Consider the following 24,890-nt stretch of genomic DNA (forward strand, 5'->3'; position numbering starts at 1 on the left):
CGACTATCAAACTGGACCCCCTGCCCTTCAGAATCGACCAACTCCTAATCTAGGGCACTGGTCGGTGTATGTGTGTATGAGTGGCTGGGCTGAAATAAAAAACTCCACAAGGATGGAGGATTTTCAGGACAAAGCCTGTCGAGTCATTCATCTTGTCACAGAAGAGAGATTACATGCAGCCGGGCCTTAGATACAGCTGTAGTGCCTGAAGACAATGCGCTGAAACAGCTTTTTACCCCTATAGAAGGAATAAATTATCAGGCGGCTGGCAAACAGAAAAGTGCGCTTTATTCTTTGAAGGTTGTTGAAAAGCTGCAGCACTGCTTCGGGGAAACATAAGGATGATAACATGTTGAGCGGTTACCAAATGGAGCAAATGGAAATAAGGACCTTCGTCTTTTATACCTTAATTAAATTGTCATTTTTCTAGAGCTAGTTTAGTAATTTTTAAATCAAGACATAAACTTAATGTCAAAATAAAGTTTGTTGGAATGTAACATTATGTTAATATTTTAATTTCAATATGATATAGTTTGGAGCACTTCGCAGTAAACTACTACTCTAAACAATGACTGTAATATCCAGTAACCTCCTGACATTTTGAAACACTCCAGAGACCTTGTGTACTTCCTCATGCTTTATAATTAAAAGTAAAATGCATCATGTCATTTCTGCACCCACTCAGTGGAGTTCCCTGTCACATCTCTCTTTCCCAGGTCGGTGAACGGGGTTTACAGAATCGGTCTCTTTGCTCTCAAGGAGATCACCAGCGGCACTGAGCTCACCTATGACTACAACTTCCATTCCTTCAACACAGAAGAACAGGTGAAGCACCAGCCATGTCTTTGACTTCATTGAATAACAGTTCAGATACTTCATGTTGGCATTGCTATATCAGTCACTTCCACAACTCATTGCTTTTTATGCACTTTCTTTTCTCGACAGCAAGTGTGTAAGTGTGGCTCAGAGAGCTGCCGGGGCATCATTGGAGGGAAAAGCCAGCGTATTAACGGACTGCCTGGGAAGACGGGAGGGACTCGGAGGCTTGGTCGACTCAAGGAGAAGAGGAAGTCCAAACACCAGCTCAAAAAACGAGTGAGTGACGAATGTTACCTTTATGTTTTGCTGAAGCCTAATATTATATAGCTGTTGCTTGGCAGTGCCTGATCAAATATCAGGTACATTGTCTATGTAGGGCATGGATTTGTATGTGTCTCAGAGGTACTTTTAGTGGGCCACAAGGTGTCTAAAAATGTAGTTCACAATACCTTAAAGGGTATGCTTTTGAATTAATGAATGGTATGACCTAAAATTTACACCATATCAAGGATTTCTTTTTAAACCAGGCTTTCAGCAATGTCAGTAACATCATGGTTATAAGTATGTATCTTTTTTCCAAAATCTGATCAAGCTTGCCATGAAAACTGGAGGAACACATCATTTCATGAAGCTAAGGGGGGTTTTTTCATAGTGTCTTGTTTTAATACAACTTTTATAATCTTCAGGAGGAAGAGTCGAGTGACAGCAACAAGTTTTACCCTCATCTCATGAAGCCCATGTCCAACAGGGAGAGGTAAACATTTATTCATTTATTGGCTAATACCAGATAACATCTTTGAGGGTGCAATACAGGTTCTGTTCTGAATTGTTCAGGTGCATTAAGTGAAAAAAATTGCTATTAACTAATATTAGCTGGTATGCTTACACACTGCTGTATCTACAATCTGTCATTTTGATGTACACTTTGTTGTTGAAAACAATATTTGTGGAGATTTCGGAATTCAAATTAGTGTCAAATAAAGAGATTTGATGAGATTTTCTGTTAATAAGAACTCCCATTTGACATGTTGAGAAAAATGTTTGACATATACCATCTTCACGCTCCTGTCCTCTTCGTCCATCATCAGGAACTTTGTGCTGAAGCACAGAGTGTTTCTCCTAAGGAACTGGGAGAAGATGAGGGAGAAACAGGAGCTGCTGAAGAGAGAGGGCGAGAGAGACAGAGACGCCAGCAGCCTCTCCATATACACACGCTGGGGAGGAGTCATCCGTGACGACGGCAACATTAAGTCAGGTGAGTGTGCAAGCTGTGAGGCGTGAAGAGAAAGTAATATGAATTGAAAACACATGAGAAAAAGCCTGTTTAAGTGGCTACAATTGATTAACATGGTGGTTAAGGCAAAACATTGAATGTTTCATTGCTTGTAGATTTTATTTGTACATTTCTTTTAAGTAAATCATGTAAAAACGAGATGCTTGTGCCCTGCAGATGTGTTCCTGACGCAGTTCTCGGCCCTGCAGACGTCACGGTCGGTTCGCACACGGCGACTCGCTGCGGCTGAGGAAAACACAGAAGTCACACGCACTGCTCGCCTCGCACACATCTTCAAGGAGATTTGTGACATGATCACCAGCTACAAGGGTTGGTGTCTTATGTTGAGAAATATACAGTTTGAGCTGCTGATAATGGATTAGTTGTCAACTATTAAATTAATCTCCAACTATTTGGGTAATCATTAATTCTTTCAAACAATTAAGAAAAAAGACAAAATGATCTGATTCCAGCTTCTTTAATGTGAATCTTTTTGGTTTCTTTGCCCCTAAATCGCAGTAAACTTATTAACTTGGGGTTTGAGGACGAAACAGACCAAACAGCAAATTGATTTATAGAAAAAATAATTACCAGTTGATCGACATTGAAAGTAATTATTTGTTGCTGCCCCACAGCATGTGTAGCCACCTGTAGTGATATTCATTTGTATGACCTCTAGCCTGATCTGAGGTCTGATCAGGATTTAAAACACATCTGTCAGTGCCCTTATGGTAATATATAATATTTGCTGAATGATAAGGCTCTGTGATTGAGAATTGATGACAGGAATGTCATTCTTTTGTTTTACTTCAGATTCGGCTGGCCAGACACTCGCTGCTCCACTGGTGAACCTCCCATCCAGGAAGAGGTGAGAGTGTGTAAAAGTGCAAACCCTGATCTATTCTGCTTCATTCATAATGTTTGACTGTTTTCCAGACAGCAGTGTTATCAGTCTGTCAGTGTACAGCACCCACATAGTGTAACAGTTTTATCTCGTGCTGTACATTTCAGCTGTGACAGCCTGTGCTTTGATTCTCGTCCAGTATTGATAGTAATCACTCTGTGTAAAAACAATAACAGCTCATTATTTTTCTTTGGCTACATGAGTCACTGTCATGGTCAGACTTATGGTTTCTGCTGGGCTGCACTCGGTTTTAAATATTTTGCAGGGACTAATCCTTCTGTGTTTGTGTGCCAACAGGAACAGCCAGTACTATGAGAAGGTGACTGACCCTCTGGACCTGAGCACCATCGAGAAGCAAATCCTCACCGGCCACTACAAGACCGTTGAAGCATTTGATACAGACATGCTCAAGGTGTTCCGCAATGCTGAGGTAGGCAGGTGTCCCATCAATTGTTTACAATAAAAATATAGTATGTTGTTTTGGTTCATACATTTTTATCAGAAGAGAAAGATCTTCATTAATTGTTTTTGTGCCTAAGCAAACAAGTGTGTTTTGTGATTGTGAGACTCAAGTCTGTGCAGCAGACCAGAGAGAAAAACATTTTTTTAAAGTGTCTTCAGCTCTCAGTACTATAGTTGCTTCTACCTAAATCTCTGTTGTTGAGGTTCCGCTGCTTTATAATGAAAGCTTTCACATAACCAAATAAAGAGGAAATTTAAATGTGTTAAATGTTGAATAATCTGAGCTGCTTTTCATCGATAATACTGCAGTGTGACGAGTGTTTAGAGCAGCTTTAGACCACTAATCAAGACAAGTGCATCATTAGTTAAAGGCACGCCTTCAAGCAGGAAGCTCTGTTGTCATGGTAATGCAAATCCCTGCTGTGCTGGGCTGATGTCTAACCGAGTAAAGCCGAGCCAGCACGTGTGGTTAGAGGAGCCTCCAAGGAATCAAAACTCCTGGTGAGCACTATTTGTGTTTCCACCGCATCTGAAGAACTGTAAAGATGAGGATGAAGATGATAGTTAAATGTCCCCCCCCCCCCCTTAATCCTGCATTTTTTTTTTTACATTAATAAAGAACAACAACATCGAATCTACCGTTGTCCTGACAATCCCTCGTTTAGGAAGCTGACACAAGTTGTTGCCATGGCATCTGTGTGTGAAAGTACTACATCTAGAGAAGGGACATTTTTGTCACACCTGGAAGTATTGTAACTCACAAAAATGTAGACTGGTCTGTACACAGGTTTAGATACTGAGTTCTTCACGTTCCTATGTTGGAAACGGCATTGAAGCTGGTGCTCAAGGTTAAACTTACTGAAAAGAAAGTCATAACTGATTTTGAATTAATTTGTGCTAACATCATAATATTAGTCAAATAGATCATCATGCATCATTTAGTATCAGCATTATAAAGATTGCATGAAAGCTGAGATTGCTGCAGCATCTATTCTTTGTCATTTAATACACCTCAATATCAAAAAGCCTCATCAAAATGATTATTTACGCCATTATTGTGCAGCCCCAACACATTCTTCCTCCCACTCGTTTCATTCTTTCTGTCTTACACAGAAACACCTCCCAAATGGGATATAACTTCATGACTGCTGATCCTCTGTGCACGAGTTGCAGGCTCTGTTGATTTACATCTGTATAGCTTAGCAGTTTAAACAAGTGCCACTTGAAACCTCTCAGAGGAGCTTACTCCTCCAGTCAGAGGAGTTTGAAGAGGACGTGTAAATTAGATTCCCCCATTGGTCCCAAGATCCTTTTTGCCGGACTGAAAAAAAGCGTAAGGGGAAGTGGTTTATTGTTCAATGAAAGCTGTGGGGTGGAGCACTGATTGCAGCTGCAAAGACAGTGTTGAATGCATCTTTCCCTGTCAGTGACCTGCAGGAAGTGGCCATAAACATGTGGGAAGATCAGCTCAGCGAGTCTTCTCTGAGTGACTGAATAATGAGGGTATAATTCTGGGGTCAAATTTTCATTTACAACTGTCTTGTTTTCCCTCCAGAAATATTACGGCAGGAAGTCACCGGTAGGCAGGGATGTCTGTCGGCTGCGGAAAGCCTACTACAGTGCTCGTCACGAAGCCGCCGTCCAGATTGATGAGATCGTGGGTGAGACTGCCAGTGAGGCCGACAGCTCGGATTCGCTGGAGCGTGACCATGGCCACCCCCAGCATGGAGGAGGAGGGCCGGGCTCCCACGACAAGGATGACGATGTCATTCGTTGCATCTGTGGAATGTACAAGGACGAAGGCCTGATGATCCAGTGTGAAAAGTGCATGGTAAGAGGCGCGCTGCTCAACATAAACAACTGAAAAAAGTGTTTGGAAAATCTATATTTGTATGAGCACCTGCTTTAGTGAGGACTTTCCCCTGAGACTTCACCTTACTATGGAGTACTTTGTCTGGGAAGTTTCTCAGTGGAGAGTCATTTGTGTATTTTTAGATAAATGAAACAGTATTGATTGAATCTTTCAGTTATAAATCAAGGAGACTGTTACAAATCTGTTTGTCTTTGCTAGTAACAGTCTGTTCCAACTGGGTATTTTGCTTTCGTGTGATTCAACTCTTGTTTTTTTTCTGAAGGTGTGGCAGCACTTTGACTGCATGCGGCTGGAGACTGAGGTGGAGCACTACCTGTGTGAGCAGTGTGACCCTCGGCCTGTAGACAGGGTACGTCTAATACTGAATTTAAAACAGTTTTCTTTCTTCCTTAATTAAGGTTTATGTCACCTTTGTCCCTCTCTGGACTTAAATGATCCTCTTCCATCTAATCTCACCCATATGTTGTTGTTGTTACAGGAAGTTCCCATGATACCCCAGCCTAGCTACGCCCAGGCTGGCTCTGTCTACTACATCTGCCTCCTTAGAGATGAACTGCTGCTACATCAAGGTAAAGAAGCGACAAAAAGTTGCAATCCTGCGCTCGTAAATGCTGGGAAAGCTTCAGTTTCTGCACTTTAAGAGCAAATTAACACCCATTGAAAATCTTTTTTTCTGAAGGACTTTGTATTGCATCACCTGTATGAAGGTCATAGTACTATTATTGGCCAGAAACAGGGAACCTTGAAGTTACTCTTCATGCTGAGGTTTTAACAATTAAGTCAAGTGAATGTTATTATTACATAGGCCAGATGTCAAGTGAAGTTGATATGATGCAGTCTGGTATGTGATCTTGTTGCCTTTGAAAGATTGGATTTGCCAAAATTGCCAAACTCTCCAAAGTTTTGGCAAGAGACGTTTTACTGTACTGAGATGTAATATTCTTATTAAGCTTCAGTTTCTTTGAAACTGTAATATTGCAGACCTTGAACCTGTCAGTGTCTATGTCTTTTGTGCAGGTGACTGTGTGTATCTGATGAGAGACAGCAGACGCACACCTGAGGGCCAGCCTCTCAGACAGTCTTACCGTCTCTTGCCACACATCAACCGAGACAAACTCGACATCTTCCGAATCGAGAAACTCTGGAAGAATGAGAAGTAAGTGAATCAGAAGTAGTACTCTGAACAACTATCAGTAGAGTGTTCCATTACATTGTTTAATTTGCTGGCCTTTTCTTTGTCCACTTAAGGGGTGAGAGGTTTGCCTTTGGCCACCACTACTTCCGTCCTCACGAGACACATCATTCTCCATCACGGCGATTCTACCAGAACGAGTTGTTCCGCATGCCACTCTATGAGATCATCCCCCTGGAGGCAGTGGTGGCAACTTGCTGTGTCCTCGATCTCTACACTTATTGCAAAGGTGAGAGGAAACAGACGTGTGCTGGATTACAACATTTTACACCAGAATTAGATTGTAATTTCAATTGCCCTGTTCCTCATCATATACGTGACAAAAAAACGGGGACCAGTAGAAAGCAGCAGATCATATACCTCATCAGACTTCATCCAGAAGACATTGAACTTGTTTGAAAAATTCTTAATCACTAACATTCTGAATTAGATGAATAGTTTTCCCAGAGCTGATAATGGAAGTAACTAAGGAGTGAGAGACCTCGCTTCTGTCTCATCCCTGTTGTGAGTTGCACATGTGCGGTACTGATAAGCCAGTTGGCAAGGATCTGATATTGACAAGGAAGCCACTGGTAAGATTTTCTTCAACTACTGCTGAGTTTTCCCAGTTGCTTGAGTGAAGCTCAGTGAACTGTAGAAAATACAGCTGCCGGGTGTGAATGTAAATTTCTATATGAAACAGAACAGTGCTGATAAATTGAGGTTATTAATGTCTTTATGACTCTGCTATAACCCTTGACAGACAGCAAGTTTCCTTTATTTTGACTCAAAATAGTGTCTGGTTAATATAAAGTTTGTTCCTTCCTACAGGACGGCCGAAGAATGTAAAGGAGCAGGACGTGTACATCTGTGATTACCGTTTGGACAAGTCAGCACACCTGTTCTACAAGATCCATCGCAACCGCTACCCGGTCTGCACCAAGCTGTACGCCTTCAACCACTTCCCCAAGCGGCTCACTCCCAAAAGAGACTTCTCGGTGAGGGTAATGGGGGTCCTGACCGGTTGGAGCTGCTGCCGTACTGGGATCTATTACTGATTTATAAGCACTGAAAGATATTTTAAGAGAGGAGCTAATATTACAGCCCAAGGCACATTTTGTCTCAGCAGTGTTGAGGCAGCCTGTGGTACAATCACAGGTAAAGGTGGGGCTGAAGGTGAAGAGAAACAAATAAGAGAAACTGCACCTGAAAAACCACATCCTCTGAAGTGAACCACATACATATTTCTGATTTGTAAACTGGGGTTTGGTTTCAGCTCATTGACAACTGTTTTATGTTGTGGCTAATTGTTCCCACAGTAAATTAGAGATAAATAACCATTTCCCATGCAAATTTTAAATCAGTTCTTGGGTTTTTCTTATTTATTTTTGATTTTTTTTTGTGTACATTTCTGCTTATTTTCGTTTGTTTTATCTCCATGAAGGACCAGATGGATTCATTTCTTTATATTGAATTAGTTCAGATCTGTGTCATCATAGAAACTAAGATGACTTTTCTTAACCATGTTGCATTGATATTTTTTTCCATTTGCAAAGCAATCAAATGTATTTGCATTTGACCAGGGTCTAACTGTGACATTTTTGCAGCCTCACTATGTTCCCGACAACTACAAGAGGAACGGCGGCCGCTCTGCCTGGAAGAGTGAACGACCCAAAGGAGTCGGGGGCTGCGACGACGATGGCTCTTCTTGCGACCGAGGTGACGACTTCCCACCTGAGGGTGAAGACGGGAGAGGAGTGGAGGATGACATGGACGTGGCTTCAGAGGATCCAGAGCTTCTCTCAGCCAAGCCGAGAAGAGTGGAACGAACGGATGGTGATGGTGATGATGATGAAGACGATGAGGAGGATGAAGAGGATGGGCAGGATGCTGAGGAGCGCAAAGAGCTTGAGGACAGTGCCGCAGAGAGGATAGGGGAGATGCTTGAACTCCCATCGTCCTCTGCATCCTCGCCACTACACCACCCAGTGTTAGGCAGGAGGGAGGCCCAGAGGGAACGGCTCAATAAAATCCTGCTGGATCTGCTGCACAGAACTCCCAGCAAGAATGGTGAGGGACCGGGAACAAAGCAGGGGGGTAGGTCAACAGATAAATAAGGGTTCACTTTTTTCATCACCTGTTGTGACACATCATTCAAGCATGTTGGATGTAACATTTCTGTTCTACTTCCGAGTGGCCAAGCTCAAAGTTGTGGCAAGAAACTGTCCATCACACATTTAAAAACTTTTTTTTTAACTCTCTGTTGCATTCATCTAGCAGATTGGAACTTCAGTTTTCAGATCTGCTGTTTTGCCATAGTCTCCCCCCATGCAGTCTTCCAGTCTGTTGTTTTATTTCTTCAATCTGCTGACTAACACTCCTTAAAAGTATTTAAAGCTAGACCAACTTTGAAGATGGCTCACTCAGTGGCTAATCTCAGACTTAAAAGTTGAAGTTGATTTTCACAGGTTTATATGCGCATGGAGCAGTATTGAGACAAAAACTTGAAAAAGTAGAATGCCACTCAGTATAGCGCACACCTCCGCCAACGCTTACCAGCCCCCCTTTGTACTCACTCAAAGATATCAGCCAAACAAATTTGATTTTTTTTTTTTCTTTTTTCTAGCTATAGATAAATCAAATCTACTTCATCAGTCAGTTAGCGCGTTTATGCAAATATCCTGTGGCACACAGTGCAGATGGGCTGTCCAGAATTCACTGCAAAGAAATTTTCAAGATATTTGTTGCAGACCCAATGAAACAACGGAGGAGGGGTTTGGTACACACATCAGGTGCATAATGTTGATAAATGCAGATGCATTCTTTCTCTCTCGCTCTGTGTCTGTAGTTACCACTGTGCCCCACCCAAACCGCTATTTGATTGGCTAATGTCACAAGTAATAATCAACAGTGTAGTCGCAGTGACTGAGCTGCAGTAAAAGTGGAGCTGTGCATCGCAGGGAAAGGAGCTGATATTTCCGAAATAAACATCATAATCTTATCATCTACTTCTAGGATACAAGATGCAGTTTCCCTTTTACACCACTGAAAATGCACAAAGTCAAAAGCCTAGGGTTTTTTTTAATCAGTGGAGGCTAAAGTGACTAACTTTATGTCTGAAAGTATTGACCTACAGAGTAAAAGATTGTTTTGGTCTTTCAATTGAATTAGTTGATGATAACAGCAATGTAGACTATAGCCTTCTGCTTCACTGTAACATCCTGCTAAAAGGCACCACCATACTCTGTCTTCAAAAATAAAGCATCCACAGGAGGTAATTAGGAAGCATTTGCTGACAAAGCACGACAGACAGGAAACAAAACAAGTTTGAGTTTTTATTTGTGGATTACTTGTACAGAGAAGTATATCAGTATACCATAGAGGTATACCAAAACATAGGATGATGTGTCTTAAATGACACTTAAACACGCCTGTCAAAAGTCTGTTAAGTGGTTTCAGAGAGCTACACATCCTGCCAGGCTCACTGTTGTAAAGGAAGTTGCCAGCTCCGTCAGACTTTTTGAATACTTTTAACCTTCATCAGAGACAGAGGATGCCTTTCTAGTTTCTCTGATATCATACCCTGTGTCAGCTGTTTCTGTCTAAGCTCCTAATCCGCCCTCTCTCTTTGTGCTCTTCCAACAGCCATAGATGTCACTTATCTCCTGGAGGAAGGTGCAGGGCGGCGGCTACGGCGGCGGACACTTGGATTCGGTGATTTCGTGGGCAGAAAATAATGTCGATACGTGCCTGTGCAGCACACTGCCTTTCACTTGTGAGCCAGGAGGCAGAAAATGGAGAGACAGCAAGAAAGGGAAATGAGCATTGTTGGTTGTCCGACCATTAAGGACAACAATGCGTCCCTGGGGGCCTCTTCCAGTTTACCTCTTCCAAGACTGTCATCTCAACTCTGAGAGGGTGGAGGGGGTTTGGAAGCGCTGACTCCATGGCAATTTCAGCTTTTCAAGAGTTCTCAAGGAGCACGAGGAGAGAGCTGACCGAGACTTCTTGCTTATTTAAGTAGTATGATGCAAAACCTGTCTTTTTTTTTTTAATGAACATAGGAGAAAACCCCATGCACTTAAATGCATTGAATATTACAGACATGGGTAGATGAATTCCACTAGCAAGCATCAGAAATGATGGTACTGAATAGGGATGGATGGAGGGATACGTTTCAGTAGATGGGGATGTGAATGCTGGAGAATTGTTCCCCCTGGTGGGACCTAGCTGCAATGACATAATATATCTGATGAGTGAAGAGTTGCGCCGAGACCGTGGTGGGAAAATGGCATAGGAGAAATGTAAGTTGAGCAGTGTGCTCAGATGCTGCTCATTAGAAAGAGAGAACGAGGGCGGTGAACTGCACTTTTGGTACCATGGATATTGTGAAGCTCTGTGTAATGTATCTATAATGAAAACACACTAACACTCTCACAGTATTGGATGATGCAGTCTGAAAAAAAAAAGCAAGTTAAAAAGTCTATTATCTTTTTTCCTGTTATACTGTAGTTACTTATGTAGGAACAGAAGGCTCGGGGTGTGTTTGTTTTTAGAGTTAACGGGCGGGGAAGGGGAGGATTGAGTGTGCGCTTTTTTGTCAGTCAAAGTGTCTTGTTGAGGTTTTAATTTTTTAATTTTCTTGTGAGGCAGTCAGCTTCGCCCCTCTATTTTGAAGTAACATGATTCACCAGCTTAACTAAATCAGGCGAACGGGGCGGACACCGGCTTTAACGCCTTACACAGCCGTGCTCTCCGACTGCCTTGTGTGCGAGTGTGTGCGTGCGTGCACACTTATTGTGTGTCTGTACTCTGCCAGATTTCTTGAAGATATACCTTTTTAAAAAAAAAATTGAAAAAAAAATTAAGGGCTCGATGGCAATTAACAGTTTTAAGAAAACTATGGAAAACAATACTTAACATGAAATGTATCGTGATGGTCATATTTTCTTATATTCTGTGAGACGGGTGGGGCGGTGTATACTGTATAGGGGGAGGGGAAGGGACTTAAGATCTTTTTTTGTCTTGAAAACTATGTTCCTGATTGCCATGGAGAATGTTTTAAAAAGAAATTGTGATATTTGATGAGATTTTTTTCCCCCAAATGCCTCTGCTAAAAAGGGACAGCCTGCAATGTCCCTGTGCGGTTAACTGACAGAGAAGTGACAAGAATGAGACACTGACGGATTTAGAGAGAGCGAACGGGAAGCTGTACAGTGCCAAGTTATGTAAATATACACACTTTACATTGAGGAGTGTCTCCAAAAGCAATATCTTGAAAAAGGATTTTGTTTATTATTGTACTGTACAGGACTCAGCCCTAAATGTATTATGATTATTATAATAATGATAATATTATAATTTCTTCCGTTTGTATTACTATAATGAAGACACTTAAACTCGGAGGAAAATGATTTTTTTAAATGTCCATAAAATCTCACCTAAACTGTCCTGACGACATAAAAACTTAAGCTGAGTTTTTCGTTGCCTATAAATGAAATTCATCTATGTACTGCATGAGCGAGAATAATGTCAGACGGACACAGAAGGCATTGGGACATGACAGTGACTCAGCAACGACATCTTTGTCACTGAATATTGTTAATAATATTACTTTTAAGGAGAAATGTACTCCTTGTTTTTTGCTGCAAAGTGTTGAACACTAAAAAAACAAACCAACATAAAAATGTTATGATATTTTTAAACAGTGACAGAAGCAAAAGTAAAGCTGTCAGCCCGATATCATGTTCTTATTTTTTGCTTTTCTTTCAAATAGGAAATGGTTCCGTTTTGTGATAGAAGTCATTGTATGATGCTTGTACTTGTATTTGTGTGTTTTTGTGTGATTCGTTTAGTTATTTTTAGACAATCACAAAATAAGATGCAAGCATTGTAAATGGCAGACTGGCGGACATTTTGTGATGTGTACAGTTTGTCAAAAAAAACTTCTTCCACTCGTTAAAAGTTTGTAATTATGATTCTTAAGTCATGAAAAATGCTGTTGGTTTTTACTTTTTTGTTTTATATTTGTTTTTTTTTTGTTTGTTTGTTTTTTTAATAAAAAGCACTACATTATTGTGAATACACTTTGTTGTTATGCTTTGAGTCTTCCCAAGTTATCTAGTAGAGTTACGACAAGTATACAGTATATCTTCTCAGAAATGTTATCGATCTGATTTCAGTAAGCATTGCGCAATGAAACTTATTGGTGTACAGTGTCACTTTGACTGTTGTTGCTAAAAATTAATAGAGATGTGGACAACAATTTAGAGATGCTTATCATCAATTCATGAATCTCCTTTTCATATGTTGAAGCACAAACATCTTTCAAGACAGATTTTATTTAATAAAGAATTGATACTGCCAGTGATACTATATTACAGTCTTTTCACAATTAGTGCAGGTGATTTGTGCTGTGTCATGACCTACTGAAAGTTCAGGACTGTATTATCTGAAATGGAAACCTGATCTTCACGGTGATAAATGAGTGAACTTCTCCCTTCACAATCAACAAGCTGCTCCTGCTCCTGTTTAAACATCAAATATAACAATTTCCTTTTCTTAGAGCAGCTTCAGGTGGTGCAAACATGGACCACAATCAAAAGTCAACATGAATGTAAAATACTGAACCCTCAAAACAAGAGGTTGGAGGCTTAAAAGACAAACTTCACATGTAGCCATTTTGGCACCAAACGGTCATTTGAAAACTCTCGCGATATTACAGATGTGCGATTGATAGACTAGTTCAATGACAGCCTACAGTGATATTGATATTATTGGCACTGATAACAACACAAACACAGCATAAGCTACTTAAATATCTTCCAGCAACTCTTAATAAACGACAACTTTCAAATATATCAAGAGCAAAGGGAAAAGTTCAAAGTAAGTACACAGCCAGAAGCCTCGCGAGAAACCCACAGGTTGGACTGTGAGGTTGGTTACCATAGTGACGCCAGTGTCATTTCATCTAGCTAGCAGTTAAACGGCGTCATCTCTTTTACCTGAAGTTTTAACGTTAACTAACTGGTATATTTCGACTTAAGACAACAATGTCTAGAAGGAGACCAAAAGAAAAAAAAAAGGCGAATGCTGAGGACGAGGTTTCGAGAAATACAGGTTAGCTAAAAGATGTGTATTTTATCGGCAGGTCAGAAATGAAGTTCATTAGCGTTAGCTTCGCAGGCCCTTTACTGGGCACCGAAAAGAAGTTAGTTTTAAGGTTGGATATTCGACAGACATTCTCTCCACAGACACCCAGCGGAGGCTCTTACTCAGTTTCACCCACTGACCATACTGATATTAGTAGAAATTATGATAAAAAACAATACTAAACTGAGTTCATGTAACAAACTTATTTTGATGTGTTATGTAGTTATTTTGCAAAAATATTTTTACAAGACCATGGCTTATTTTTTTCAATACCTTCAATGTCATGTGACCGATTGACTCCAAACCAATGCCGAATTGTATAACTAAATGGGACAGATAAGAAACATCTCGTTTTATTGGATTGTACAGCTACTTCCATTTTATATGAATATTTATTCCGAAAATTCAGCATTCTTTTCAATAGCGTCCATGTCAAAAATGGAAGCTATTGTAAAGAAATGCTGAATGTGCATCATAAATATTCATAAAACTTAGAACTAACTTCAGGGCGGTTCACTTGGACTGTTAAGATAGCTTTTAAAAAGATGTAGGCTTCAAATGATAATATGATAATTAGACAAGTAGTATTATATTGCCATTTCTATCATTATAAATGTCTCTGACTGCAAATATTAAACCTAGCTTAGTTGTGGGATTTGTTTCAGGCTTAAATACACAGGTTTTTAAATAAGCAGTGGGATGATTAGATAAATTATTATTTAGAGTAATTAGCCAAGACCACAATATAAGGAACAAACTCCTCTCTTAAGTTAAAGCCCAACATTTATTAATATTTACATGTACTATCTGACCAAGAAAAAGTACTTACACAGAAGAATTCAAAGTTAAAATACTATACAAAGGCAACATGTTCGTAAAAAGTACAGTTTTTCCCTCACAAATATGTGCATGTACTTTTCAATTCCGGAAGTAGGTTCTAGTAGTAGAGTAGTTTCATTCACACATTCAAAAACTCTTCGCACATTATTGCAAGAGCAGACTGGACCTTACTCTAACCCACCATATGCAGGACAGATGGCAGGGAAACAGGAAAAAACCCTGGATTTAAGCATTTTAAGAATCTTAATAGATGTCAGGGATGAAATACCCTTTCTTATCCACTAGCTTCATTGTTTTTGTAAGGGGCATGATATGATAACTCATTGTTTCGTTTCGTTTCGTTTTCTTCCGCTTTATCCATGCGGGTCGCGGGTGATGGTACTGCTTTTATAGCGCCTTTTTTCAAGGTGGAGCGGGGGTACTGGGGCCAAATCCAGTGACTCTATGGGCGAAGGCCAGGGTACTCCCTGGATGAGTCGCCAGTTCATCGCAGGGCATAACTCATTGTCACTTTTATAAACATTGGCCTATCTGTTGTTTTTAGGACAGACTCCAAATGAAAAATGTCCAGCTATGACCTTTGGTAAGTAACATTATCGTGTTGTCTTCAGTAACAGAGGAGGGTTATATGGTCGGTGCCTTAAACCCTCTATCCTACAGATGAATATCAGTGCTCAGGCAATGTGGAGATTGACTTTCCTGGGCTTTGTGCTCTTCTGGACATGAAGGATCTTCCAACTGTCAGCACCAAGCAACCAGCCTCCTCCACCACTGAATCTGAAGGAGGGGTCACAGGTAAACAAGAATCACTGACCAAGGGACAGACTGATTTAAAAACGTAAACCGAAGAAAATATAAAGGCAGAGGAACATTCATTAACCGAAAATGTACTTTACTATACTGTTTACATCGTTATATAAGAAGTTTGAATGTATAGTAATTATTGTTATTTATAGTCTTAACTGTAGTTCACTTACACTCGTCACAATTGTGCGTTCAGATGAAAGCGAGTCACAGATAGATGCTGTATCCTCCTGGTCGAAGCCATGCCTCCAAGTGGAGCTGGAGAATGAAGACCCCATCAGCGCCAAGAGCTTGAAGGTTTCTGGTGGGAACAAATCATCACAGATAAATATTTACAGCCATTTTTGTCTCTGGTTTAACATGTCTTTTTAAATTTGACATCCCGAGTTGTCTGTGCCCAATATTGCCCCTCTGTTGTTAGTATCGTTCAGTATTTCTGCTGAATGTTGGAAAAAACATCATCTGATTTAAAAAAAAAAAAAACAGGATGGAAGGTGGATGAGCCGACTGCCAGAGTGCTGCAGAAGATGCTTCCCTCCTTGAACAAGCTGCAGAGCCTCCAGTGAGTAAAGAGCTGACGGGGAATGGTGCACTCCTGTTACAGGGAACAGGGTTACAGCTGTCACTGTTTTCGTTCTTGTTTGTGTATGTAATCTTGTCCACTGTGTTGCAGGTTTTGGCAGGCGGGACTGACAGATCAAATGGTAATGTCCCTCGTCAACACAATATCACTGTGCTCCAGCCTCAGGTGAGTGGATTTTACTCATTCATGCTGTTGATTGAAGCTACCTGTTTCAGGGTCAGACCTGGCATGACCATCCTTCCTCAGTGATCTGATCAAAAGTGGACAGCTTTTGACAATAACTAGACCACTCGTGATCAGACCAGAAATTTCTTCATGTGTAACGTAAACCAAATTTAGAAGAAAGCCCAAATGGTTCATAATTTGTTGTAGAAAATGTTGCACATAGTTAATACATGTTTCCTTATTCCACAACTCACAATTTTTTTAAGGGAGTCTGGTCACTTTCTCCACTGGCGTCAAAGAAGTTTCCTATATTGGTTATAGTTAACTGTACCCCGCAAAATGTTACATGTTTGATGAAGTCACCTGAAACAATGTGTTCAAACGGCCGCTAAATGTTGGCAGGTAAGACAGGTCGAAAGCTTAAATCAGACAGTGTCTTCACAAACATCTGCTGGGAACATTACGGCGTACATTACGGTAATCCATTTTGGATACACATGTGCGTAGACTGTTAAAAAAAAAAAAAACCTGTGGTCACCTGTGGCCCAGATCACCTCAGAATGTAGTCTGAGTGATTGGATCTTGAATGCGTCCTCACATTTGTACCAAGAGCTCTCCATTTGTGATTGCATCACTCAGGACGCAGATGGTTACCTGGTCTGAACAGCTTCTAAACTTGAGTGCAAGTCGGAAAATGAGTGTTGCAGAGAAAACTACATCACTGTGTATTGAACATCATGAGTCAAGCACCGAAGGTAACTGATCCTTCCCCTCCTCTTTGTTTCATGTAAGAACTGTAACAGTGGAGGGCAACCCTCTCCCAGAGCGGAGCTTCCATCTTCTTCTCTCGGAAGATAGCATGTGAGTTGCCAAGAACTTGAAGGTGCGGTGCATTCACATGGACCCTAACATTTCACTAATAATTTGAGTAAAAGCCCAATCAGAGGAGGTACCACAACCCAGAGGACTTAACAAATATTGTCTATGTAACCACAGCTATAAGCATGCCTGATACATGTTTGTGTTTATTTTCATCCAGGCTTACTCACTTGTCCCTGAGAAATAACCAGATTGGAGACGAGGGCGCTCGTCTGATTGGGTCGGCTCTTTCAACACTCAGATCTGCCAACAAGAGCCTCTTGTCTCTCAACCTGGCATTCAATTCTATTGGTGATGCAGGTGCTGAACATATTGCACAGGTATAACCTATAAGTGACACCATATTCACCGTATATGTTACCCTCATGGCTGCTAAAGTGTTCATCCTGTTTTGTCTCTCAGGGTCTGCGGTTAAACTGTGCTTTGCTCATTCTCTCACTCTCCAACAATCAGATCGGAGATGCAGGAGCTGCTCATCTGGCTGCGGTATCCATTTACATGAAAGACTTAAACCTGGGAGATAAAGCATTTAAATCAGTGGGGGAGTTGTTTGAAATCATATTGCTTATTGCCTTATATTATGTGATTTAATAAGCATCTGGCCCTTTCCATTTCAAGATACTTGGTGAGTTTCCTCTCACTCATGAAGAAGTTGTGGAAAGGAGGAAGCTGCTTCTGGAGAGAACGCAGTCTGTAAGTGCAGAAATGTCAATTAATACCCTCACTGTCTTTCAAACACATTTCAGATTTTCTCATTCTGTTTTCGCAGCTGTCTATGAGGGTTGATTCTAACCCTTCGCCTGCTAGCCAGCTTCACTCAGTGCCCAGCAGCACCTCACTGAGCGCCAGTAAAGGAGAGGGCAAAGGCAAGAAAAACATAATGTTTAAGGTAGACATCAAAATGAAACTGTTGTATAGTCCCAGTTCTGATTCCATCTTTGGCTTATAAATCTTGTGACAAATGATCTTGAGATGTTTGACGGCACAGGAACCATTGAAAAAAGAAGAGAAACCAGCTGCCAAGTCTAACAAGAAAAGTAATCTGTGTGTGAGTTCACACTTCATAATAACATCATTGATAAATGGTAGATTAACAGTAAATCAGACTTTAGTTGGTAGCTTCTTCTACTGTTAGCAGCAATAAAATACTTTATAAAGCTTATTAAGCTTTTATAAAGTATTTGCTTATTTAACCATCACGCTTTGCAGCATTGATTCATCAAGGAAACCCATGGAGTTTCTTTATTCATAGGGCCAGCAGGCAGTGGTTATAGCCAAGCTCAACAAGCTTCTTTTGTTGTTCACCTTCAATGGATAATAAAAGAGACTATTAAAAGTCACTATTGCTTCAATGTCCTCTATTATGATTGATGGGACAAATCTACATGGTCACTAAATGATGATAATATTCTAATCAACGGTTATAGTTTCCTTAGGAAGGGTCAGTTGTAGACAAAAATTAACATGCAAGTCAAAGCCATCCATGTGTGTCTTCTTGAATCAAAACAACTTAACTTCCTGAGGTTTTCTCTGAATTCAAAGTAAAATTGATTGGGGCTTTAAATGAGCCAGACTAAAACTTGAAGGTGCAGTGTGTATGCGATATTAATCCAGAGTTTTACTTTCTTTCTTCTGCAGGATAAATCAAATACTTCCATAATTGAGGTTTGTTTAATACAGTTGTATTTACAATGATGGATATGATTCGATTATACACTGTCATGCACTTACTGTCATACCTTTACTCTTCTCCTCTCTCAACCAGCAGGTGGAGGGGGTGGAGATAGAGAACCCCCTGCTGGACCAGTCAGTGCAACGCAGGGATGGTGAGCTTATTCTGCCTGGAAACGCAACTCTCACCTCCCTCAATCTGGCAGGTCAGTAAATGTGGCATGTTCATCTCAGCCTTATATATGAATTCATCCCTTTTTGTCATTTGTTTAGAAAAACATACATAAGAAGTTAGAGATAGGAGGTGTATTATTTACAGGCCACGTTGAACTAATGAAATCCTTAATTTGTTTTGTACAAGCTGGACGCTAATTAGCAGCTCCTTCCTCAGGGCTCTGCACAAAATAAATAATGAAACCTTGTAAAGGCCATTTGAGGAGTTAATTAAAATTAGAATGGCTTTGTGTGTGTGTGTGTGTGTGTGTGTGTGTGTGTGTGTGTGTGTGTGTGTGTGTGTGTGTGTGTGTGTGTGTGTGTGTGTGTGTGTAGGGAACAGAATTACAGAGAAGTCGCTGCCTCTGTTCCTGAAGTCACTGGAGATGCAGGGTGATGAAGGAGGCCTGCTGCGTCTCTGTCTGCAGGTGTGCTTCACTCACACAGCGAACTGTGAACTCAAGCCTCCAATATGTGTGTGGTTGGTAAATCATGAAAGGAAGAACAATATTTTACCACTACGACTAACTTTCTACTACGACTGCTGTCCTTATATTTGTGTGCTTTTAGTTGATTTAACATTTTGGAAGTGTTTAAATTTTCCATAATTTATAAATCTGGTTTAACACAAATTGGGACTTATTTTAAATACCTTTGGCCATCATTCCTATTGGCAATAGTAACATTGTACTCTCAGTGTGATTGTTGAGATCTGGTAACGTGGACACATTGCTTGGAGTACATTTTAAACGAGATTCTTCCAGATATGTGGACTTGAGGCATTGCGACCTGGACTTGAGTCAACTTAACTTGACAGGATATAAATGACTTGAGACATGAGACTCACATGACATGTCTGTTCATTTCATGTTTTCAGTTAGATTGTTGTTGTTTGGCTGTCAGTATTCCACTGATTTAAACTGATAAGGAGGGATTATTTTTGGATTGTAAATAATTCAGAAATAAATAAACTGTTAAGTGACTTTTGTATTAATTTATTTCACTGAATGCTAACAATTTAGTTAACCTATGTACTTTATGAACAGGTAAGATAAATTGGACAAGAATGTAAATACTAGATAGCCACTAAACCTTTTTTGGATTCTGCTGGTGAGAATGCCGTATCATGGGTGGGAAAAAAATAAATTTCTTGAGACTTTGACCAAATGACTTGAGTCTGGCTACTTTGAATTTGGACTTTTGATCTAATAAAGCACACTTTTTTACCACCAAATATTTTAATTTGACTTCATTAAATTTCACCTACGGAACCACTCTTAGTTCTATATTGCTTTCTTGTATTTGTGCTTCCACTGAAAGAAAACATATTTTAACTTAATTAGTCAAGATTTTAATTTAAGGTTCCTCTGTACTGATGACATCTGAGGTGTAATAGAGAAACATAAAGATGATTTCTAATCTCTCTTTCAGAGAAATCGCTTCCCACCGGATTGTGAGATTTATGTGAGGATAAAGGAACTGATGGCACTCAGAGATCCACTTGACAAAAACACATCTGAACATCCAGAAGAGGAGGGACAGGGGGCATAGTGCTGAGAGAACTAATCTTGACTTCTACACAGTTAATGTGTAGTTTGATAAGGTTTCTATGTATATCTCTACCGTGTCTTCTGTTGTGGCTTTGTAACACATGAGATGAACAAATGGAAGTATTAACAGCTGATGTCTTGTGGTGCATAAATAACAAGAGGACAGTTTGGCACATTTAAATCCAGATGCTTTTTTGTGCAGGACAACTATCAGGACAGTTTACAGATCCATTTTACTATTCTGTTTTGCCCATGGGTAGAATTTACACCAAGGACATAGACTGAACGGTCAAACAATACTTTATATAGATGAACCATTGCTGTCACAACACAGTTGTGAGCCAGTGTGAGAGGGTCCCCCCAGTGTGTTAAAGTTACTGTCTTTTCCTTATAAAATCCCATCTTTGTGTTAACATGTGGTTTCCTTTCTAAACTGCAGTAGAGGAATCAACACAAATAGATAATTTCACACTTAAACAACCATGACAGTGAAGGTAACTATTTCATTTGTCTATTGTAGGCTACTGAAGTGTAATATTAGCTTTAGCTGAACTCTAGAAATGTATGTCTCCCATCTCTTAAATTTGAGTGCTGACAGCAGGAAGAATTACATTGAAATGGAAAACTTTTAATGTACATAAAGGCATGTTGGTATTTTATAAGAAGTAACTGAACTCTTGCATATCTGATGCTGAGGTTGGTGTATCAGCTGCTTGCCCTGAAGTGCCACCAGGTGGCCCTCAAACAAAATAAAAGTATGAACTCTTTCAGGTTCCTCCGGTCACGGTTTGTTTTCAACATATTAAAGAGTGTGTAGTCCAACAAGTAGGAGAAACATGATAGATTTTGTGATTTGTGATTCCAATAATAATATTGGGAACTGTATTTTAAAGTTATTGTATTCCATTTTTCAAATGCACTGTGTGTATATTTGCACTACTTACAATGAGTTAAGGGATATTGGGATATTTTAGTGATTCACCTGATCGTTTATTCTGTGACAAAACTGATTTTTTATGTGAATATTTTTGGTACACAAAAATGATGTGACATTTCATTAGCAGATTAGCCTTTTATTGCATATCCATGCACATGCATATATGGACCCATATCACAATATCTCGACCTTATTTTGAGTAGTTTATCTCACTTGTGCTTTGCATAGGATAGACATTGCATACTTTTTAATTTGGTCAAAACGCCCGTTTTCGTTGTGTATATTTGGACATTTGGGGACGCAAGATATAAAAAAATGTGTTTTTTACACTTAATTGGGAAAGTTAATTTTATCAATTTGATTTAAGGACTACAGGAAACAGTTTTCGCCATAAAGGCTGCGGTATTCCACACAATAAACAAAAATAACCAAACATTGAAAAATAAAATTTCTGTAAACAACTGAAATAAAATTGAAATGTCTTATCAATCTATGATTTGGGGAGGAAATAGACGTCAAATATGTTTGAATATCGGAATCTTATGAAAAAATAAAAGTGAGAGAATTGTTTTAGTGATGTCATTTTGAGGATATAATATTTTGCGTATATGTTAATCAAGTTCATTTAAATCTCCCGTCGATATTTAAAAGTTATCTTGGTCGAGGGACTTCGGTGGAGGCAGCAGGGTGGAGTCTCGACCTCACCAACATGGCGGCCACGTCCTGTTAAATTCGTCACGTCCGGCTCGTGCTCAAAGGAACAACCGATATGAACCCCTCGCTTCCGGTAATGCCTCCTTTTCGGCAGCGGCTATTTCCTCGCCAACATGCCAGTGAGTATCCGGAGGCCTTTACCAAATGACATTTTCACCATTTAATCGCGCGTTGAAAGGCCAACAGACGGCTCAATATTTACCTAAGACCTTACCGACTCGACTGCTGTCAGTTTCAGACGCTTTCGCTGAGTTTCGGTCCCAGTTTTACACAAATAATTGTGCACGTTTGAGCGCATTGCGAGCGCATTGTGACACAAGATGGCCGCGCACACACCGCAAACATGGAGCCAGTTCAACGGAGGATCTGAGCGGGCTGATAGAACAGAAAACCCAACATTTACCATTTCTTCTTGACTTATGTTGTTAGGCTGATGATTTACTCACTTCACACACATACTTGAGCACGAAGTAGCGAGTGACTAAAATGCGTAGCTTGCGTTACCTAATCCAAGAAATGTAGGCCAGCCGCGAAGCCTGAACGTCCAAACGTAGCGTTCACTTAGCTGGAGAAAACGACTGTGACATGTTAAATAATGTGGATTTCTAAGCAAGTTATACATTTAAATGACCGCTATCGAGTGGTTTATATTTCTACAAGGATGGCCCGCGCGTTATCATTAATCGTAGTTCTAGCTGATCGATCCCTGAGGTGACCTTTTCTAATATTCACAATCCTTTTGTTCATTTGCTCCTCTTTTCAGCTCGCAAAAGACTTGTTGCACCCATCCCCTGAGGAGGAGAAGAGGAGGCACAAGAAGAAGCGTCTTGTTCAGAGTCCCAACTCTTACTTTATGGACGTGAAATGTCCAGGTAGAGTTTTTCTACATGCGGATTGACCTCATCATTCACCTGACAAGTACTGTCATCTGGCACAGTTTGTGTTCATCCACTTGAGCTTGTGAGGTAATGTTCTGTTTTTTTTTGTTTTTGTCTTTTTCAGGATGCTACAAGATCACGACAGTGTTCAGCCACGCTCAGACAGTTGTGCTTTGTGTTGGCTGTTCAACAGTCCTGTGTCAGCCCACTGGAGGCAAAGCACGTCTCACAGAGGGTCAGTATGAACCTACAATATTCATGTTAACAATCTGACGGCCGGTTCCACCGCATAGGTCTCTTACTTGCACCCAGAGTTGAGTTGTAGTGTTTATGCATCAAAAATTCTATGCAAGCTTCTACGGGTCGTTCAACAGCAACAGTACCTAAAATGTGAAAGCTGTCCAGAAACATGCGTTGCCATTTTGATGACCTAAATTGGCTGTTTTCTTTCAAAACAGTCGCAATTTGTGCAATAGATTTAAAATAAAAAATTTAAAAAATCAGGATCTACCTTTTTATTGCATGGTCACTGAGAACTATTGACTACCTTATTGGTTTAGGGCTGAAATGGATGTCCCATTTTAATTTGCAATCTCTCATTCAGTAGCCACAAATGTGCATTGCGATTTAACTATCGACCGATGCTAAAAGACAACACCTGCCACAGCCTGTTTGAGGCGTCGCCGTACTACCACATTAAACAGCTTTATTCCTCAGACGGAGACTCTTCAACCCATCCCCTGTACTCTGCCATAAAAATATTCTCTTGTCTAGTATAATGGGACTATAACTTTTCTATGTACAACCATGTGTTGCAGTCAGATTAATAATGTAATGAATTCTAGGCACTACAACTTTATGACAAATCAGGACACTTTACTTGTGACCATGATCAAAATGTATACTACCAACAGCGATTGACAAAGAATATACCTTACTATTAGTGTATTAATGGTAACCCTGAAAAGGGGAATTTTCCTGCGTGTGTGTTTATTTGAAGTTGAGCCGCACTGCTAAGTGACTGGACTTCCTATATCGTGGTCTTCCAATCTCATTCCAGTGCCAGATGAACCTCAGTTTGCAGAAGGGTTGAGCTAGACCACTGGCTCCCCCCTTTCGAAGGCTGAGAACAAATATCCACCCTCCATCTACTGTACAGTACAGCTCCGATGCTGCTGGTGGTGTAGATGGATTGTATAGCCTGATTAATCTATTATATTAGCCAGTTCTGTCAAAGCTTTCACTTTTAAGCCTGATGTTGCACAATAAATGTAAAGTAAGGCGGTAGCGGTAAGAGATGTTGATGTAATCAGTCACACGATGGGCAAAATGATGACTCTTGTATCAGCACAGTGTAGTACAATAGTGTGCACAGCCTGCAGTATTTCTGTACTGTAAGGCTTCTCTTTTGTCAGCATTGCTCTGACTGTCATTGTCTCCTCTGGCAGGGTGCTCATTCAGGAGGAAGCAGCACTAGCTGCTCTCCCTGGAGCTGAAAGGGAGAGGAGGGGATGGACCGGTTGATATCAGCGTCTTCTGCCTCCCGAGACGGCGGCAGACCCGGTGGTCTGATCTGATACGAGACCTGAAGACGGACTGGACGGCAGATGGATTTCTACTGTTCATGTCGGCAGATCAGTTGTTGCTGTAACTCCACCCTCCAACCCTGTCTCTCTTAATAAAATATTGTTTTGGCTAAATGAATAGTTTCTGCGTGGTTGTTTCCTGTTTTTAAAGAAATGCTAATAAGACAAAGGAAGTCATTAACCAGTAATGTATTAATAGTCATCCCATTACTGGCATTTAGCTAGTGCTTTGGATACTGAAAAGGAGAATGTTCCTGCGTGTGTTATTTGAAGTTGTTAGCTGCACTGCTAAGTGACTGGACTTCCTCTATCGTGGTCTTCCAAACTCATTCCAGTGCCAGATCAACCTCGGTTTGCAGAAGGGTTGAGCTAGACCACTGGCTCCCCCCTTTCGAAGGCCGAGAACAAATTTCCAC

General features: G+C 40.4%; 3 protein-coding genes and 2 non-coding genes across 13 annotated transcripts in view; all 5 read left to right on the top strand.

Moving 5' to 3' along the window:
• Nucleotides 1-12,588, top strand: part of ash1l (ash1 (absent, small, or homeotic)-like (Drosophila)) — a 31,653-nt gene extending 19,065 nt beyond the window's left edge. For 3 of the 4 annotated variants that reach the window (XM_030411427.1, XM_030411429.1, XM_030411428.1), the window contains 15 exons: nt 717-825; nt 946-1,095; nt 1,506-1,573; nt 1,908-2,074; nt 2,270-2,422; nt 2,906-2,960; nt 3,294-3,426; nt 5,014-5,289; nt 5,594-5,680; nt 5,810-5,900; nt 6,349-6,487; nt 6,580-6,752; nt 7,334-7,500; nt 8,110-8,599; nt 10,148-12,588. In XM_030411427.1, coding sequence (XP_030267287.1) covers nt 717-825; nt 946-1,095; nt 1,506-1,573; nt 1,908-2,074; nt 2,270-2,422; nt 2,906-2,960; nt 3,294-3,426; nt 5,014-5,289; nt 5,594-5,680; nt 5,810-5,900; nt 6,349-6,487; nt 6,580-6,752; nt 7,334-7,500; nt 8,110-8,599; nt 10,148-10,239 — 2,350 coding nt within the window. In that variant the 3' untranslated portion in view covers nt 10,240-12,588. The remainder of the gene's footprint in view (nt 1-716; nt 826-945; nt 1,096-1,505; nt 1,574-1,907; nt 2,075-2,269; nt 2,423-2,905; nt 2,961-3,293; nt 3,427-5,013; nt 5,290-5,593; nt 5,681-5,809; nt 5,901-6,348; nt 6,488-6,579; nt 6,753-7,333; nt 7,501-8,109; nt 8,600-10,147) is intronic. The other variant, XM_030411430.1, reaches the window with a different exon arrangement.
• An 850-nt stretch (nt 12,589-13,438) lies between these two features.
• On the top strand, nt 13,439-21,127 carry lrrc71 (leucine rich repeat containing 71). 6 transcript variants are annotated; one of them, XM_030411925.1, is made up of 16 exons: nt 13,439-13,621; nt 15,039-15,077; nt 15,155-15,289; nt 15,495-15,602; nt 15,785-15,860; nt 15,972-16,046; nt 16,839-16,907; nt 17,086-17,245; nt 17,328-17,411; nt 17,544-17,618; nt 17,695-17,814; nt 17,914-17,973; nt 18,564-18,590; nt 18,691-18,802; nt 19,146-19,237; nt 20,241-21,127. In XM_030411925.1, exons 1-16 carry the CDS (start codon nt 13,555-13,557, stop codon nt 20,358-20,360), a joined length of 1,419 nt encoding a protein of 472 aa, XP_030267785.1. In that variant the 5' UTR covers nt 13,439-13,554; the 3' UTR covers nt 20,361-21,127. The 6 variants fall into 6 exon arrangements, with proteins under 6 accessions (XP_030267785.1, XP_030267786.1, XP_030267788.1 ...); XM_030411926.1 differs by having other exon boundaries at nt 18,694-18,802; XM_030411928.1 differs by having other exon boundaries at nt 17,379-17,411.
• An 855-nt stretch (nt 21,128-21,982) lies between these two features.
• On the top strand, nt 21,983-24,592 carry rps27.1 (ribosomal protein S27, isoform 1). The gene is made up of 4 exons (XM_030411932.1): nt 21,983-22,129; nt 22,774-22,882; nt 23,013-23,123; nt 24,337-24,592. The coding sequence occupies exons 1-4, from the start codon at nt 22,124-22,126 to the stop codon at nt 24,363-24,365; spliced, it is 255 nt and encodes an 84-aa protein (XP_030267792.1). The 5' UTR covers nt 21,983-22,123; the 3' UTR covers nt 24,366-24,592.
• Nucleotides 23,894-24,023, top strand: LOC115579609 (small nucleolar RNA SNORA35). The gene has a single exon (XR_003983701.1). It is a non-coding gene; the product is annotated as a small nucleolar RNA SNORA35 (small nucleolar RNA).
• A 162-nt stretch (nt 24,593-24,754) lies between the features above and the next one.
• On the top strand, nt 24,755-24,884 carry LOC115579610 (small nucleolar RNA SNORA35). Its single transcript, XR_003983702.1, has one exon. It is a non-coding gene; the product is annotated as a small nucleolar RNA SNORA35 (small nucleolar RNA).
• Nucleotides 24,885-24,890: the final 6 nt, after the last annotated feature.

This window comes from Sparus aurata, chromosome 3 (genome assembly GCF_900880675.1).
Source record: "Sparus aurata chromosome 3, fSpaAur1.1, whole genome shotgun sequence".
Classification (NCBI taxonomy): Eukaryota; Metazoa; Chordata; class Actinopteri; order Spariformes; family Sparidae; genus Sparus; species Sparus aurata.